The sequence below is a fragment of the Oncorhynchus masou genome, chromosome 11 (genome assembly GCF_036934945.1).
Source record: "Oncorhynchus masou masou isolate Uvic2021 chromosome 11, UVic_Omas_1.1, whole genome shotgun sequence".
Lineage (NCBI taxonomy): Eukaryota > Metazoa > Chordata > Actinopteri > Salmoniformes > Salmonidae > Oncorhynchus > Oncorhynchus masou.
In genome coordinates, this window is record NC_088222.1 from 10,192,521 (window position 1) to 10,211,694 (window position 19,174).

Consider the following 19,174-nt stretch of genomic DNA (forward strand, 5'->3'; position numbering starts at 1 on the left):
GTCTACCTCCTCTACTCTCCTGTCTACCTCCTCTACTCTCCTGTCTACCTCCTCTACTCTCCTGTCTGTCTACCTCCTCTACTCTCCTGTCTGTCTACCTCCTCTACTCTCCTGTCTGTCTACCTCCTCTACTCTCCTGTCTGTCTACCTCCTCTACTCTCCTGTCTACCTCCTCTACTCTCCTGTCTACCTCCTCTACTCCCCTGTCTCCCCGCTCCCCTGTCTCCCCCCGCTCCTGTCTCCCCCCGCTCCTGTCTCCCCCCGCTCCTGTCTCCCCCCTCCCCTGTCCCCCCGCTCCTGTCTCCCCCCTCCCCTGTCTCCCCGCTCCTGTCTCCCCGCTCCCCTGTCTCCCCGCTCCCCTGTCTCTCTGTTTGGCTCCCTACCTTCTTAGTCATGCCCTTCACCTGTGCTGGGATCCACTCTCTATCAACAACACCACACTGTGGGGAGTCAAGCTATAGATCACAGCAGAGAGTCAAGCTATAGATCACCACAGATCACAGCAGAGTCAAGCTATAGATCACCACAGATCACAGCAGAGTCAAGCTATAGATCACAGCAGAGAGTCAAGCTATAGATCACCACAGATCACAGCAGAGTCAAGCTATAGATCACAGCAGAGAGTCAAGCTATAGATCACCACAGATCACAACAAGGCATGTAGTCTAGACTCTATACCACCCTCCCCTGCCTGCTCCACAGCCCCACCACGTTGCCTTTGATCTCCACTGATAGCAGCAAGGCATGTGGTCTACGATATTGGCTACTCAGCCCTCCTGCTCCCAAGCCCCCCACACCAAACACAAACACATACAGCTCCATTACATATTTACTAGAGCAGCTTCCTCCTCCCTCTAGGATTTCCAGCCACCCGTTACACTAGGGTACAGGTACAATGTTTAACGGCATATATATATACACTGCTCAAAAAAATAAAGGGAACACTGAAATAACACATCCTAGATCTGAATATAGATCTGAATATATAGTTGAATATGCTGACAACAAAATCACACAAAAATTATCAATGGAAATCAAATTTATCAACCCATGGATGTCTGGATTTGGAGTCACACTCAAAATTAAAGTGGAAAACCACACTACAGGCTGATCCAACTTTGATGTAATATTCTTAAAACAAGTCAAAATGAGGCTCAGTAGTGTGTGTGGCCTCCGTGCCTGTATGACCTCCCTACAACGCCTGGGCATGCTCCTGATGAGGTGGCGGATGGTCTCCTGAGGGATCTCCTCCCAGACTTGGACTAAAGCACCCGCCAACTCCTAGACATTCTGTGGTGCAATGTGGCGTTGGTGGATGGGGCGAGTGATGATGTCCCAGATGTGCTCAATTGGATTCAGGTCTGGGGAACGGGCGGGCCAGTCCATAGCATCATTGCCTTCCTTTTGCAGGAACTGCTGACACACTCCAGCCACATGAGGTCTAGCATTAGGAGGAACCCAGGGCAACCGCACCGGTCTCTCAAGGGGTCTGAGGATCTCATCTCGGTACCTAATGGCAGTCAAGCTACCTCTGGCGAGCACATGGAGGTTTGCGGCCCCCCAAAGAAATGCCCCCCCCACACCATGACTGACGCAACGCCAAACCGGTCATGCTGGAGGATGTTGCAGGCAGCACAACGTTCTCCACGGCGTCTCCAGACTGTCACGTCTGTCACATGCTCAGTGTGAACCTGCTTTCATCTGTGAAGAGCACAGGGCGCCAGTGGCGAATTTGCCAATCTTAGTGTTCTTTGGCAAATGCCAAACGTCCTGCACTATGTTGGGCTGTAAGCACAACCCCCACCTGTGGACGTCCTGTGGAGTCTGTTTCTGACCATTTGAGCAGACACATGTACATTTGTGGCCTGCTGGAGGTCATTTTGCAGGGCTCTGGCAGTGCTCCTCCTGCTGCTGGGTTGTTGCCCAGCCTACGGCCTCCTCCACGTCTCCTGATGTACTGGCCTGTCTCCTGGTAGCGCCTCCATGCTCTGGACACTACGCTGACAGACACAGCAAACCTTCTTGCCACAGCTCGCATTTTATTTATTTTAATTTTATTTTACCTTTACTTAACAAGGTAAGTCAGTTAAGAACAAATTCTTATTTTCAATGACGGAACAGTGGGTTTAACTGCCTGTTCAGGGGCAGAATGACAGATTTGTAACTTGTCAGCTCGGGGATTTGAACTTGCAACCTTTCAGTTACTAGTCCAATGCTCTAACCACTAGGCTACCCTCTGCCCCAATGTGCAGCCATCCTGGATGAGCTGCACTACCTGAGCCACTTGTGTGGGTTGTAGACTCCGTCTCATGCTACCACTAGAGTGAAAGCACCGCCAGCATTCAAAAGTGACCAAAACATCAGCCAGGAAACATAGAAACTGAGAAGTGGTCTGTAGTCACCACCTGCAGAACCACTCCTTTATTGGGGGTGTCTTGCTAATTGCCTATAATTTCCACCTGTTGTCTATCCCATTTGCACAACAGCATGTGAAATTTTTGGCAATCAGTGTTGCTTCCTAAGTGGACAGTTTGATTTCACAGAAGTGTGATTGACATGGAGTTACATTGTGTTGTTTAAGTGTTCCCTTTATTTTTTTGAGCAGTGTGTGTGTATATATATATATATATATATATATGCTAGGCACTCATCACTCTAGCTTCAGCCGTTTTCTCTTTGGGTAAACTTTAAAAAAAAATGTCCTATCTAAAACCTGAAAAGGTTCTTCGGCTGTCCCCATAGGAGAACCCTTTGAAGTACCCTTTTTGGTTCCAGGTAGAAGAACCCTTTCCACGGAGAGTTCTACATGGAACCAAAAATGGTTCTTCCAGGAACCAAAAAGGTTTCTCCTGTGGGGAAAGAAGAACCCTTTTGGAAACCAGTATGGCTTGAGTCCCAAATGTCTCTATACAGTGCACGACCCAAAGACTTTAGTCAAAAGTAGTGCACTATAAAGAGAATAGGGTGCCATAGGGCTCTGGTCTAAAGTAGTGCACTATATAGGGAATAGGGTGCTATAGGGCTCTGGTCTAAAGTAGTGCACTATATAGGGAATAGGGTGCCATAGGGCTCTGGTCTAAAGTAGTGCACTATATAGGGAATAGGGTTCCCTTAGGGCTCTGGTCTAAAGTAGTGCACTATATAGGGAATAGGGTGCCATAGGGCTCTGGTCTAAAGTAGTGCACTATATAGGGAATAGGGTGCCATAGGGCTCTGGTCTAAAGTAGTGCACTATATAGGGAATAGGGTGCCATAGGGCTCTGGTCTAAAGTAGTGCACTATATAGGGAATAGGGTGCCATTTGGGACACAGGCTATTTGGGACTATTTTTCTTTGTTTAACATACTTGCAGAATTCCTAGACGGACTAAATATTTCCCCTCAGATTTTGCCACAGATATCTCTGTTTCTGATATCTTTTTTTACAGACTGGTGACACAGATGTGTTTATTTTTTGTCACACCTTTCAAATAGTAAAAGAGCAATGACTAGTTACAGGGCCTTCAGAAAGTATTCATGCCCCTTGACCTATTCTACATTTTGTTGTGTTGCAGCCTGAATTCAAATTCAAACCTACACACAATATCCCATAATGACGAAGTGAAAACAGGTTTTTAGAAATGTTGAAAATTCTCTATACAGAAATATCTAATTTAAATACACTACCGTTCAAAATGTTTGTGGTCACTTAGAAATGTCCTTGTTTTTCAATTGATCAGAAATACCAGTGTAGACATAGTTAATGTTGTAAATGACTATTGCAGCTGGAAAATCTGAATAGGCCCATTATCAGCAACCATCACTCCTGTGTTCCAATGCAACGTTGTGTTAGCTAATCCAAGTTTATAATTTTAAAAGGTTAATTGATCATTGGAAAACCCTTTTGCAATTAAAAACTATTGTCCTGACTAAATAAGCAATAGAACTGGCCATCTTTAGACTAGCTAAGTATCTGGAGCATCAGCATTAGTGGGTTCGATTACAGGCTCAAAATGGCCAGAAACAAATAACTTTCTTCTGAAACTCGTCAGTCTATTCTTGTTCTGATAATTGAAGGCTATTCCATGCGAGAAATTGCCAAGAAACTGGAGATCTCGTACAACGCTGTATACTGCTCCCTTCACGGAACAGCACAAACTGGCCCTAACCAGAATAGAAAGTGGAGTGGGAGGCCCCGGTGCACAACTGAAGAAGAAGACAAGTACATTACAGTGTCTCGTTTGAGAAACAGACGCCTCACAAGTCCTCAACTGGCAGCTTCATTAAATAGTACCCACAAAACACCAGTCTCAATGTCAACAGTGAAGAGGCGTCTCCGGGATGCTGGCCTTCTAGGCAGACTTCCTCTGTCCAGTGTCTGTGTTCTTTTGCCCATCTTAATCTTTTCTTTTTATTGGCCAGTCTGAGATATGTCTTTTTCTTTGCAACTCTGCCTAAAAGGCCAGCATCCCGGAGTTGCCTCTTCACTCTGTCAATTAGGTTAGTATTGTGGAGTAACTACGATGTTATTGATCTATCCTCAGTTTTCTCCTATCACAGCCATTAAACTCTGTAGTTGTTTTAATGTCACCTTTGACCTCTTGGTGATTATCCCTTAGCTGTTTCCTTCCTGTCTGGCAACTGAATTAGAAAGGATGCCTGTATCTTTGTAGTGACTGGGTGTATTGATACACCATCCAAAGTGTAATAACTTCACCATTCTCAAAAGGATATTCAATGTCTGCTTTTCTTATTTGTTCTCATCTACCAATCGATGTCCTTCTTTACGAGGCATTGGAAAACCTCCCTGGTCTTTGTGGTTGAATCTGTGTTTGAAATTCACTGCTCGACTGAGGGACCTCACAGATCATTTTAGTGTGTGTGAAACGAAGATGAGGTAGTCATTCAAAACTCCATGTCAAACACTATTATTGCACGCACAGTGAGTCCATGCAATTTATTATGTGACTTGTTAAGCACATTTTTACTCCTGAACTTATTTGGGCTTGCCTTAACAAAGCGGTTGAATACTTATTGACTGAAGACATTTCAGCTGTGCATGTTTTATTCATTTGTAACCAATTACAAATACAAAATCTCACTTTTACAGTATAGGGTATTATGTATAGGCCGGTGACCAAAATAACATCTAAATCCATGTTAAATTCAGGCTGTAACACAACAAAATGTGGAACAAGTCAAGGGGACTTGTGAATACTTTCTGAAGGCACTGTGATGACTTTTGGTGGGTCTATATTTTTAAAAAAAACTACTACTAATAAATGTTGAGTGACATTCTGCTGTGGTTTATGCGCTCCCTCAGCAGCTCGGCCGTTTGAGACGTCAGACAACGTGGTATGCTCTGCTACGTGTGAAGACTTCCAGCAGATCAAGATTACTGTCTTACAGCTCAAACAAAAGGTTTGTTCTGGTTTCCACTAAACCCCCCCCCCCCCCCCCAAAAAAAAAAATAATAATAATAATAATACACACTTTTATTTTCCTACTACCACTTCCTTTGCTGATATCTAACTTATTGAGGGAAGATGTACTGACTGTGAAACGTGGTTGTCCCACCCAGCTATCTAAAGATGAATGCACTAACTGTAAGTCTCTCTGGATAAGAGTGTCTGTCTGCTAAATGACTCAAATTTAAATGTCAATTCGATAAAGACGTTAAATGCACCTGGTTGGATTCAGGTTTATTAAAAGGTGGTGCTGGTAACGAGTATTATTGTTATAACGTCTTGTATTTCATTTGTGTTGCTGCTTACCACTGAGCCATTCCACATAAAACACAGTTGGTTGGATTCAGTTCGGTATTAAAATGGACCAGGATTATTCCATTGGTTTATTTAGTTATTCATGCCATTCTATTGGTTTATTTAGTTATTCATGCCATTCTATTGTATGTTTCATTCACCAAAGAACTCTGCGTATCACTGGTCAATATCTGCCAATATATTCAGGTAGAATAACACTGGGAAACATCTCCTCTGGGACGCAGAACGACGTTTATTGTACGTAATAAACATTATTGAAATCATTTTGGATTACTGCAGCTAGCTAGTTGGTTCTGTAAATTATGTCTGTCGTTGTAAAGTGCCTGTTATACGGAGTGGTACCACACACACACACACACACACACACACACACACACACACACACACACTGCTTAGTGAGTATTTCTAGCCTTCCCAGTCAGGCTCTGTAGACCAGTCTGTCAACAGGGCAGTTCACCACTCTGCCCTGTAATATGTGATATATGTTTCCCAGCCGTGTGGTCCTATGGGGTTCAGTAGACACGAGCTCTTTTTTCATTGGAGGGGAAAAAATGAAATAGGCCTATGTGGCTCGTGTGCTGCAAATGGCACCCTATACCCCAATCCCTACATAGGACCCATAGGGCTCTGGTCAAAAGTAGTCGTGCTCTATATAGGGAATAGGGTACAATTTGGGACGCAGTCTAAGACAACAAAATTGTCTTTTGAGAACAGAGGTCAGATATTGTGCAGGGGGGGGGGTGACTGACTGACTGACTGACTGACAGGAAAGGAAGATTATGGCCATTACTGGTCACCTACTGCCCCCCTCAAGGCCGTTACTGGTCACGCACTGCCCCCCTCAAAGCCGTTACTGGTCACCCACTGCCCCCCTCAAGGCCGTTACTGGTCACCCACTGCCCCCCTCAAGGCCGTTACTGGTCACCCACTGCCCCCCTCAAGGCCGTTACTGGTCACCCACTGCCCCCCTCAAGGCCGTTACTGGTCACCCACTGCCACCCTCAAGGCCATTACTGGTCACCCACTGCCCCCTCAAGGCCATTACTGGTCTCCCACTGCCCCCTCAAGGCCATTACTGGTCACCCACTGCCCCCCTCAAGGCCATTACTGGTCACCCACTGCCCCCCTCAAGGCCATTACTGGTCACCTACTGCCCCCTCAAGGCCATTACTGGTCACCCACTGCCCCCTCAAGGCCATTACTGGTCACCCACTGCCCCCCTCAAGGCCATTACTGGTCACCCACTGCCCCCCTCAAGGCATAAACGCAGGCTGCTGTGGATATACACTCACATAGCATAGCTGCTCGTCTCTGTCATATGACTTGCACAACAGTTCGCAGATAATGTATGGCCTCAGTCTAATGTATGGCCTCAGTCTAATGTATGGCCCCAGTCTAATGTATGGCCCCAGTCTAATGTATGGCCCCAGCCTAATGTATGGCCCCAACCCCAGCCTAATGTATGGCCCCAACCCCAGCCTAATGTATGGCCCCAACCCCAGCCTAATGTATGGCCCCAGCCTAATGTATGGCCCCAGCCCCAGCCTAATGTATGGCCCCAGCCCCAGCCTAATGTATGGCCCCAGCCCCAGCCTAATGTATGGCCCCAGCCCCAGCCTAATGTATGGCCCCAGCCCCAGCCTAATGTATGGCCCCAGCCTAATGTATGGCCCCAGCATAATGTATGGCCCCAGCCTAATGTATGACCCCAGCCCCAGCCTAATGTATGGCCCCAGCCTAATGTATGGCCCCAGCCTAATGTATGGCCCCAGCCCCAGCCTAATGTATGGCCCCAGCCCCAGCCTAATGTATGACCCCAGCCCCAGCCTAATGTATGGCCCCAGCCTAATGTATGGCCCCAGCCCCAGCCTAATGTATGGCCCCAGCCTAATGTATGGCCCCAGCCCCAGCCTAATGTATGACCCCAGCCTCAGCCTAATGTATGGCCCCAGCCTAATGTATGACCGCAGCCTAATGTATGGCCCCAGCCCCAGCCTAATGTATGGCCCCAGCCCCAGCCTAATGTATGGTCCCAGCCTAATGTATGACCCCAGCCTAATGTATGGCCCCAGCCTAATGTATGACCCCAGCCCCAGCCTAATGTATGGCCCCAGCCCCAGCCTAATGTATGGCCCCAGCATAATGTATGGCCCCAGCCTAATGTATGGCCCCAGCCCCAGCCTAATGTATGACCCCAGCCTAATGTATGGTCCCAGCCCCAGCCTAATGTATGACCCCAGCCTAATGTATGACCCCAGCCCCAGCCTAATGTATGACCCCAGCACTAGCCTAATGTATGGCCCCAATCTAATGTATGACCCCAGCCCCAGCCTAATGTATGACCCCAGCCCCAGCCTAATGTATGACCCCAGCCCCAGCCTAATGTATGGCCCCAGCCTAATGTATGGCCCCAGCCCCAGCCTAATGTATGACCCCAGCCTAATGTATGACCCCAGCCCCAGCCTAATGTATGACCCCAGCCCCAGCCTAATGTATGACCCCAGCCTAATGTATGGCCCCAGCCTAATGTATGGCCCCAGCCTAATGTATGGCCCCAGCCTAATGTATGACCCCAGCCTAATGTATGACCCCAGCCCCAGCCTAATGTATGACCCCAGCCTAATGTATGACCCCAGCTCCAGCCTAATGTATGACCTCAGCCCCAGCCTAATGTATGACCCCAGCCTAATGTATGACCCCAGCCCCAGCCTAATGTATGAACCCAGCCCCAGCCTAATGTATGACCCCAGCCTAATGTATGACCCCAGCCCCAGCCTAATGTATGGCCCCAGCCTAATGTATGACCCCAGCCTAATGTATGGCCCCAGCCCCAGCCTAATGTATGGCCCCAGCCTAATGTATGGCCCCAGCCCCAGCCTAATGTATGGCCCCAGCATAATGTATGGCCCCAGCCTAATGTATGACCCCAGCCCCAGCCTAATGTATGACCCCAGCCCCAGTCTAATGTATGACCCCAACTCCAGCCTAATGTATGACCCCAGCCCCAGCCTAATGTATGACCCCAGCCCCAGCCTAATGTATGGCCCCAGCCTAATGTATGGCCCCAGCCCCAGCCTAATGTATGGCCCCAGCATAATGTATGGCCCCAGCCTAATGTATGACCCCAGCCTAATGTATGGTCCCAGCCCCAGCCTAATGTATGACCCCAGCCTAATGTATGACCCCAGCCCCAGCCTAATGTATGGCCCCAGCCTAATGTATGGCCCGATCTAATGTATGACCCCAGCCTAATGTATGACCCCAGCCCCAGCCTAATGTATGGCCCCAGCCCCAGCCTAATGTATGGCCCCAGCCTAATGTATGACCCCAGCCTAATGTATGACCCCAGCCCCAGCCTAATGTATGACCCCAGCCCCAGCCTAATGTATGGCCCCGATCTAATGTATGACCCCAGCCCCAGCCTAATGTATGGCCCCAGCCTAATGTATGACCCCAGCCCCAGCCTAATGTATGGCCCCAGCCCCAGCCTAATGTATGGCCCCAGCATAATGTATGGCCCCAGCCTAATGTATGGCCCCAGCCCCAGCCTAATGTATGACCCCAGCCTAATGTATGGCCCCAGCCTAATGTATGGCCCCAGCCCCAGCCTAATGTATGGCCCCAGCCTAATGTATGACCCCAGCCTAATGTATGACCCCAGCCCCAGCCTAATGTATGACCCCAGCACTAGCCTAATGTATGGACCCAATCTAATGTATGACCCCAGCCCCAGCCTAATGTATGACCCCAGCCCCAGCCTAATGTATGACCCCAGCCCCAGCCTAATGTATGACCCCAGCCCCAGCCTAATGTATGGCCCCAGCCTAATGTATGGCCCCAGCCCCAGCCTAATGTATGACCCCAGCCCCAGCCTAATGTATGACCCCAGCCCCAGCCTAATGTATGGCCCCAGCCCCAGCCTAATGTATGACCCCAGCCTAATGTATGGCCCCAGCCTAATGTATGGCCCCAGCCCCAGCCTAATGTATGACCCCAGCCTAATGTATGACCCCAGCCCCAGCCTAATGTATGACCCCAGCCCCAGCCTAATGTATGGCCCCAGCCCCAGCCTAATGTATGGCCCCAGCCCCAGCCTAATGTATGGCCCCAGCCTAATGTATGACCCCAGCCCCAGCCTAATGTATGGCCCCAGCCCCAGCCTAATGTATGGCCCCAGCCTAATGTATGACCCCAGCCTAATGTATGACCCCAGCTCCAGCCTAATGTATGACCCCAGCTCCAGCCTAATGTATGACCCCAGCTCCAGCCTAATGTATGACCCCAGCCTAATGTATGGCCCCAGCCTAATGTATGGCCCCAGCCTAATGTATGGCCCCAGCCCCAGCCTAATGTATGACCCCAGCCTAATGTATGACCCCAGCCCCAGCCTAATGTATGACCCCAGCCTAATGTATGACCCCAGCTCCAGCCTAATGTATGACCCCAGCCCCAGCCTAATGTATGACCCCAGCCCCAGCCTAATGTATGACCCCAGCCCCAGCCTAATGTATGACCCCAGCCTAATGTATGACCCCAGCCCCAGCCTAATGTATGGCCCCAGCCTAATGTATGGCCCCAGCCCCAGCCTAATGTATGACCCCAGCCTAATGTATGGCCCCAGCCCCAGAGACTAATGTATGACCCCAGCCTAATGTATGACCCCAGCCCCAGTCTAATGTATGACCCCAGCTCCAGCCTAATGTATGACCCCAGCCCCAGCCTAATGTATGACCCCAGCCTAATGTATGACCCCAGCCCCAGCCTAATGTATGGCCCCAGCCTAATGTATGGCCCCAGCCCCAGCCTAATGTATGGCCCCAGCATAATGTATGGCCCCAGCATAATGTATGGCCCCAGCCTAATGTATGACCCCAGCCTAATGTATGGTCCCAGCCCCAGCCTAATGTATGACCCCAGCCCCAGCCTAATGTATGGCCCGATCTAATGTATGACCCCAGCCCCAGCCTAATGTATGACCCCAGCCCCAGCCTAATGTATGGCCCCAGCCCCAGCCTAATGTATGGCCCCAGCCCCAGCCTAATGTATGACCCCAGCCTAATGTATGACCCCAGCCCCAGCCTAATGTATGACCCCAGCCCCAGCCTAATGTATGGCCCCAGCCCCAGCCTAATGTATGGCCCCAGCCTAATGTATGGCCCCAGCCCCAGCCTAATGTATGGCCCCAGCCTAATGTATGACCCCAGCCCCAGCCTAATGTATGACCCCAGCCCCAGCCTAATGTATGGCCCCAGCCTAATGTATGACCCCAGCCCCAGCCTAATGTATGGCCCCAGCCCCAGCCTAATGTATGGCCCCAGCCTAATGTATGGCCCCAGCCTAATGTATGACCCCAGCCTAATGTATGGCCCCAGCCTAATGTATGACCCCAGCCCCAGCCTAATGTATGGCCCCAGCCTAATGTATGACCCCAGCCCCAGCCTAATGTATGACCCCAGCCCCAGCCTAATGTATGACCCCAGCCTAATGTATGACCCCAGCCCCAGCCTAATGTATGAACCCAGCCTAATGTATGGCCCCAGCCCCAGAGACTAATGTATGACCCCAGCTCCAGCCTAATGTATGACCCCAGCCCCAGCCTAATGTATGACCCCAGCCTAATGTATGACCCCAGCCTAATGTATGACCCCAGCCCCAGCCTAATGTATGGCCCCAGCATAATGTATGGCCCCAGCCTAATGTATGACCCCAGCCCCAGCCTAATGTATGGCCCCAGCCTAATGTATGGCCCCAGCCCCAGCCTAATGTATGACCCCAGCCTAATGTATGGCCCCAGCCCCAGCCTAATGTATGACCCCAGCCCCAGCCTAATGTATGGCCCGATCTAATGTATGACCCCAGCCCCAGCCTAATGTATGGCCCCAGCCTAATGTATGACCCCAGCCTAATGTATGACCCCAGCCTAATGTATGACCCCAGCCCCAGCCTAATGTATGACCCCAGCCCCAGCCTAATGTATGGCCCGATCTAATGTATGACCCCAGCCCCAGCCTAATGTATGACCCCAGCCCCAGCCTAATGTATGGCCCCAGCCCCAGAGACTAATGTATGGCCCCAGCCCCAGCCTAATGTATGACCCCAGCCTAATGTATGGCCCCAGCCTAATGTATGACCCCAGCCTAATGTATGACCCCAGCCCCAGCCTAATGTATGACCCCAGCCTAATGTATGGCCCCAGCCCCAGAGACTAATGTATGACCCCAGCTCCAGCCTAATGTATGACCCCAGCCTAATGTATGACCCCAGCCCCAGCCTAATTTATAGCCCCAGCCTAATGTATGACCCCAGCCCCAGCCTAATGTATGGCCCCAGCCCAATGTATAGCCCCAGCCTAATGTATGACCCCAGCCCCAGCCTAATGTATGGCCCCAGCCTAATGTATGACCCCATCCCCAGCCTAATGTATGGCCCCAGCCTAATGTATGGCCCCAGCCCCAGCCTAATGTATGACCCCAGCCCCAGCCTAATGTATGGCCCCAGCCCAATGTATGGCCCCAGCCCCAGCCTAATGTATGATCCCAGCCCCAGCCTAATGTATGACCCCAGCCTAATGTATGACCCCAGCCTAATGTATGACCCCAGCCTAATGTATGGCCCCAGCCCAATGTATGGCTACAGCCTAATGTATGGCCCCAGCCCCAGCCTAATGTATGACCACAGCCTAATGTATGGCCCCAGCCTAATGTATGACCCCAGCCTAATGTATGACCCCAGCCCCAGCCTAATGTATGACCCCAGCCCCAGCCTAATGTATGGCCCCAGCCCCAGCCTAATGTATGGCCCCAGCCTAATGTATGGCCCCAGCCTAATGTATGGCCCCAGCCTAATGTATGGCCCCGATCTAATGTATGACCCCAGCCCCAGAGACTAATGTATGGCCCCAGCCCCAGCCTAATGTATGGCCCCAGCCCCAGCCTAATGTATGGCCCCAGCCTAATGTATGGCCCCAGCCTAATGTATGGCTACAGCCTAATGTATGGCTACAGCCTAATGTATGGCCCCAGCCTAATGTATAGCCCCAACCTAATGTATGGCCCCAGCCCCAGCCAAATGTATGGCCCCAGCCTAATGAATGGCCCCAGCCTAATGTATGGCCCCAGCCTAATGTATGGCCCAGGTCCCAGCCTAATGTATGGCCCCAGGCTAATTTATAGCCCCAGCCCCAGCCTAATGTATGGCCCAGGCCCAATCCTAATGTATGGCCCCAGCCTAATGTATGGCCCCAGCCTGTACTACGCCTTGATATAGAGTACTCACATGTACATGTATATATCCCAGAGTACAGTGCGGTCTCCTGGTCTACCTAAGTAATGCATAGTGATTTCCTGGGCCTGCGTCTGGTTATTACGAATTGACATAGCTGGTTTCAAGTCGTACTCTGACACAACAAATAATTCACTTAGAGAATGTAATTTTCTTGTCCTGTAAATTTATTACATCCATGTAGTAACTATTATTACAGGTCCTTGAACATTGAGTACACTCTTACACTGTAATCTCCCCGTAGGCTTCTGCTCTATGATGACTGACAGCCAAATGGCTGTATCGTCGACATGCCTGACCCTTCCTCCATTATCTCAGACCTCTCTCTCATTAAGACTAATCTTGAGAAAATCCTTTCAGCTAGAACCTCTACATTAAATGGGCAATTTAGGAATGGTACATCACATTTTTTTTAAACTTCTAAATTAATGATATATTGCAATTGATTGTTGAAGAATATAACTGATGATTGCCTTATGATCTTAGTTCAACTATTGTACTAAAAACATGAGCATATCTTAACGATATCCGTTCTTCTTGTTCTATAGATCGCCATGTTGCCCAGCAACGCTGATGTTACCAAGCAGACGACCAGTGAGAAGATGCTGATGTCACACTCCTTCCCGCCCGGACCTCCTGGTCTGCCCGGGCCTCCAGGTAAAACTATCTGTAGTATAATGTCTCTGTCTATCTGTAGTATAATGTCTCTGTCTATCTGTAGTATAATGTCTCTGTCTGTCTGTAGTCCTGTAGTATAATGTCTCTGTCTGTCTGTAGTATAATGTCTCTGTCTATCTGTAGTCCTGTAGTATAATGTCTCTGTCTGTAGTCCTGTAGTATAATGTCTCTGTCTATCTGTAGTATAATGTCTCTGTCTATCTGTAGTCCTGTAGTATGTCTCTATCTGTAGTCCTGTAGTATAATGTCTCTGTCTGTCTGTAGTCCTGTAGTATAATGTCTCTGTCTGTCTGTAGTATAATGTCTCTGTCTATCTGTAGCCCTGTAGTATAATGTCTCTGTCTGTCTGTAGCCCTGTAGTATAATGTCTCTGTCTGTCTGTAGTCCTGTAGTATAATGTCTCTGTCTGTCTGTAGTCCTGTAGTATAATGTCTCTGTCTATCTGTAGTCCTGTAGTATAATGTCTCTGTCTATCTGTAGTCCTGTAGTATAATGTCTCTGTCTATCTGTAGTCCTGTAGTATAATGTCTCTGTCTATCTGTAGTCCTGTAGTATAATGTCTCTGTCTGTCTGTAGTCCTGTAGTATAATGTCTCTGTCTGTCTGTAGTATAATGTCTCTGTCTATCTGTAGTATAATGTCTCTGTCTGTCTGTAGTATAATGTCTCTGTCTATCTGTAGTCCTGTAGTATAATGTCTCTGTCTGTCTGTAGTCCTGTAGTATAATGTCTCTGTCTATCTGTAGTCCTGTAGTATGTCTCTGTCTATCTGTAGTCCTGTAGTATAATGTCTCTATCTGTCTGTAGCCCTGTAGTATAATGTCTCTGTCTGTCTGTAGTCCTGTAGTATAATGTCTCTGTCTGTCTGTAGTCCTGTAGTATAATGTCTCTGTCTATCTGTAGTCCTGTAGTATAATGTCTCTGTCTATCTGTAGTCCTGTAGTATAATGTCTCTGTCTATCTGTAGTCCTGTAGTATAATGTCTCTATCTGTCTGTAGCCCTGTAGTATAATGTCTCTGTCTGTCTGTAGTCCTGTAGTATAATGTCTCTGTCTGTCTGTAGTATAATGTCTCTGTCTATCTGTATAATGTCTCTGTCTGTCTGTAGTATAATGTCTCTGTCTGTCTGTAGTCCTGTAGTATAATGTCTCTGTCTGTCTGTAGTCCTGTAGTATAATGTCTCTGTCTATCTGTAGTCCTGTAGTATAATGTCTCTGTCTATCTGTAGTATAATGTCTCTGTCTATCTGTAGTCCTGTAGTATAATGTCTCTGTCTATCTGTAGTCCTGTAGTATAATGTCTCTGTCTGTCTGTAGTCCTGTAGTATAATGTCTCTGTCTATCTGTAGTATAATGTCTCTGTCTATCTGTAGTCCTGTAGTATAATGTCTCTGTCTATCTGTAGTCCTGTAGTATAATGTCTCTGTCTATCTGTAGTCCTGTAGTATAATGTCTCTGTCTGTCTGTAGCCCTGTAGTATAATGTCTCTGTCTGTCTGTAGCCCTGTAGTGTAATGTCTCTGTCTACCTGTAGTCCTGTAGTATAATGTCTCTGTCTATCTGTAGTCCTGTAGTATAATGTCTCTGTCTGTCTGTAGTATAATGTCTCTGTCTGTAGTCCTGTAGTATAATGTCTCTGTCTGTCTGTAGTCCTGTAGTATAATGTCTCTGTCTGTCTGTAGTATAATGTCTCTGTCTGTAGTCCTGTAGTATAATGTCTCTGTCTATCTGTAGTATAATGTCTCTGTCTATCTGTAGTATAATGTCTCTGTCTGTAGTCCTGTAGTATAATGTCTCTGTCTATCTGTAGTCCTGTAGTATAATGTCTCTGCTCTGTCTGTAGTATAATGTCTCTGTCTATCTGTACTCCTGTAGTATAATGTCTCTGTCTATCTGTAGTATAATGTCTCTGTCTTTCTGTAGTCCTGTAGTATAATGTCTCTGCCTATCTGTAGTCCTGTAGTATAATGTCTGTCTATCTGTAGTATAATGTCTCTGTCTATCTGTAGTCCTGTAGTATAATGTCTCTGTCTATCTGTAGTCCTGTAGTATAATGTCTCTGTCTGTCTGTAGTATAATGTCTCTGTCTATCTGTAGTATAATGTCTCTGTCTGTCTGTAGTCCTGTAGTATAATGTCTGTAGTCCTGTAGTATAATGTCTCTGTCTGTAGTCCTGTAGTATAATGTCTCTGTCTATCTGTAGTCCTGTAGTATAATGTCTCTGTCTGTCTGTAGTCCTGTAGTATAATGTCTCTGTCTATCTGTAGTATAATGTCTCTGTCTATCTGTAGTCCTGTAGTATAATGTCTCTGTCTATCTGTAGTCCTGTAGTATAATGTCTCTGTCTGTCTGTAGTATAATGTCTCTGTCTATCTGTAGTATAATGTCTCTGTCTGTCTGTAGTCCTGTAGTATAATGTCTCTGTCTGTCTGTAGTCCTGTAGTATAATGTCTCTGTCTATCTGTAGTATAATGTCTCTGTCTGTCTGTAGTGTAATGTCTCTGTCTGTCTGTAGTCCTGTAGTATAATGTCTCTGTCTGTCTGTAGTATAATGTCTCTGTCTATCTGTAGCCCTGTAGTATAATGTCTCTGTCTGTCTGTAGTCCTGTAGTATAATGTCTCTGTCTGTCTGTAGTCCTGTAGTATAATGTCTCTGTCTGTCTGTAGTCCTGTAGTATAATGTCTCTGTCTATCTGTAGTCCTGTAGTATAATGTCTCTGTCTATCTGTAGTCCTGTAGTATAATGTCTCTGTCTGTCTGTAGTCCTGTAGTATAATGTCTCTGTCTGTCTGTAGTATAATGTCTCTGTCTATCTGTAGTCCTGTAGTATAATGTCTCTGTCTGTCTGTAGTCCTGTAGTATAATGTCTCTGTCTATCTGTAGTCCTGTAGTATAATGTCTCTGTCTGTCTGTAGTCCTGTAGTATAATGTCTCTGTCTGTCTGTAGTCCTGTAGTATAATGTCTCTGTCTATCTGTAGTATAATGTCTCTGTCTATCTGTAGTCCTGTAGTATAATGTCTCTGTCTATCTGTAGTCCTGTAGTATAATGTCTCTGTCTGTCTGTAGTCCTGTAGTATAATGTCTCTGTCTGTCTGTAGTATAATGTCTCTGTCTATCTGTAGTCCTGTAGTATAATGTCTCTGTCTATCTGTAGTCCTGTAGTATAATGTCTCTGTCTATCTGTAGTCCTGTAGTATAATGTCTCTGTCTATCTGTAGTCCTGTAGTATAATGTCTCTGTCTATCTGTAGTATAATGTCTCTGTCTATCTGTAGTCCTGTAGTATAATGTCTCTGTCTATCTGTAGTCCTGTAGTATAATGTCTCTGTCTGTCTGTAGTCCTGTAGTATAATGTCTCTGTCTATCTGTAGTCCTGTAGTATAATGTCTCTGTCTATCTGTAGTCCTGTAGTATAATGTCTCTGTCTATCTGTAGTCCTGTAGTATAATGTCTCTGTCTATCTGTAGTCCTGTAGTATAATGTCTCTGTCTGTCTGTAGTCCTGTAGTATAATGTCTCTGTCTGTCTGTAAGTCTCTGTCTATCCTGTAGTATAATGTCTCTGTCTATCTGTAGTCCTGTAGTATAATGTCTCTGTCTATCTGTAGTCCTGTAGTATAATGTCTCTGTCTGTCTGTAGTATAATGTCTCTGTCTATCTGTAGTATAATGTCTCTGTCTATCTGTAGTCCTGTAGTATAATGTCTCTGTCTGTCTGTAGTCCTGTAGTATAATGTCTCTGTCTGTAGTCCTGTAGTATAATGTCTCTGTCTATCTGTAGTCCTGTAGTATAATGTCTGTCTATCTGCAGTATAATGTCTCTGTCTATCTGTAGCCCTGTAGTATAATGTCTCTGTCTATCTGTAGTCCTGTAGTATAATGTCTCTGTCTATCTGTAGCCCTGTAGTATAATGTCTGTCTATCTGTAGTCCTGTAGTATAATGTCTGTCTATCTGTAGTATAATGTCTCTGTCTATCTGTAGTTCTGTAGTATAATGTCTCTGTCTATCTGTAGTAATGTCTCTGTGTCTGTATAATGTCTCTGTCTGTAGTCCTGTAGTATAATGTCTCTGTCTATCTGTAGTATAATGTCTCTGTCTATCTGTAGTATAATGTCTCTGTCTATCTGTAGTATAATGTCTCTGTCTGTCTGTAGTATAATGTCTCTGTCTATCTGTAGTCCTGTAGTATAATGTCTCTGTCTATCTGTAGTATAATGTCTCTGTCTATCTGTAGTATAATGTCTCTAACTGTAGTCCTGTTGTACAATGTCTCTGTCTATCTGTAGTTATGTAGTATAATGTCTCTCTCTATCTGTAGTCCTGTTGTACAATGTCTCTATCTGTCTATAGTTCTGTAGTATCATGTCTCTATCTGTCTATAGTTCTGTAGTATCATGTGTCTGCTCTCCCACTAATCCCAGACCTGTGTGTTTCTATATCTCAGGAGATCCAGGGCCAATGGGTCCCCCTGGCCACACAGGACTGTTGGGGCCCCCTGGCCCTCCTGGACACAGGGGACTGATGGGCCCTGTTGGGCCCTCGCCTGACCTGTCCTTCATGAAGCAGGGCCGACGGGGGCCCATGGTCAGTAACAGCACCACCACCAGTACCATCTGTTTCAATACCACTCATATGCCTTGTGTACTGTCCCTTCTAGGAGACTGACATTACAACACCACTTTCATCCTGTAACATCATCATCATGTCATCCTCTCAGATTCTCCTTGGTTATAAACTGCCTTTCAGATATGCTGAAACAGCAGGTCTAGAGAAACAGAGCACTGTCTGTTCTGCTGTGTTAGATGATGGTGTCCCCCTCCTCCCCTCCCCATGTCCCCCTCCTCCCCTCCACATGTCCCCCTCCTCCCCTCCCTCCCCGTGTCCCCCTCCTCCCCTCCCTCCCCGTGTCCCCCTCCTGCCCCCGTGTCCCCCTCCTCCCCTCCCCCTCCCCGTGTATAATGTCTCCTGTCCCTGTAGTCCTCCCCCTCCCCTAATGTCCCCCTCCTGCCCCCGTGTCCCCCTCCCCATGTCCCCCTCCCCCCCCTCCCCATGTCCCCCTCCTCCCCCCCTCCCCATGTCCCCCTCCTCCCCCCTCCCCATGTCCCCCCTCCTCCCCTCCCCATGTCCCCCTCCTCCCCTCCCCATGTCCCCCTCCTATCCCTCCCCATGTCCCCCCCCCTCCCCTCCCCTCTCCGTGTCCCCCTCCTCCCCTAGTCCCCGTGTCCCCCTCCTCCCTCCCCGTGTCCCCCTCCTCCCCCCATGTCCAACACCTCCCCCTCTCTCTCATCTCTGCTGTGACACATGTCATGACTCTGACCCCATCAGCTGACTGTGCCCCCTCTCCCAGACAGACAGACAGACAGACAGACAGACAGACAGGGTGTTGTGAATTCCCCAGCTGTGTTGGGCCCTGTAGGGGAAACGAGGACACGAGTCACAGGCCTGTCTGTCCTTGGATG

General features: G+C 47.8%; 1 protein-coding gene across 3 annotated transcripts in view; it reads left to right on the plus strand.

Moving 5' to 3' along the window:
• The window catches only part of ccbe1 (collagen and calcium binding EGF domains 1), a 128,071-nt gene that overhangs the window by 82,034 nt on the left and 26,863 nt on the right, over nt 1-19,174 (plus strand). For 2 of the 3 annotated variants that reach the window (XM_064977341.1, XM_064977343.1), the window contains exons 6-8: nt 5,302-5,399; nt 13,591-13,699; nt 18,160-18,299. In XM_064977341.1, coding sequence (XP_064833413.1) covers nt 5,302-5,399; nt 13,591-13,699; nt 18,160-18,299 — 347 coding nt within the window. The remainder of the gene's footprint in view (nt 1-5,301; nt 5,400-13,590; nt 13,700-18,159; nt 18,300-19,174) is intronic. The other variant, XM_064977342.1, reaches the window with a different exon arrangement.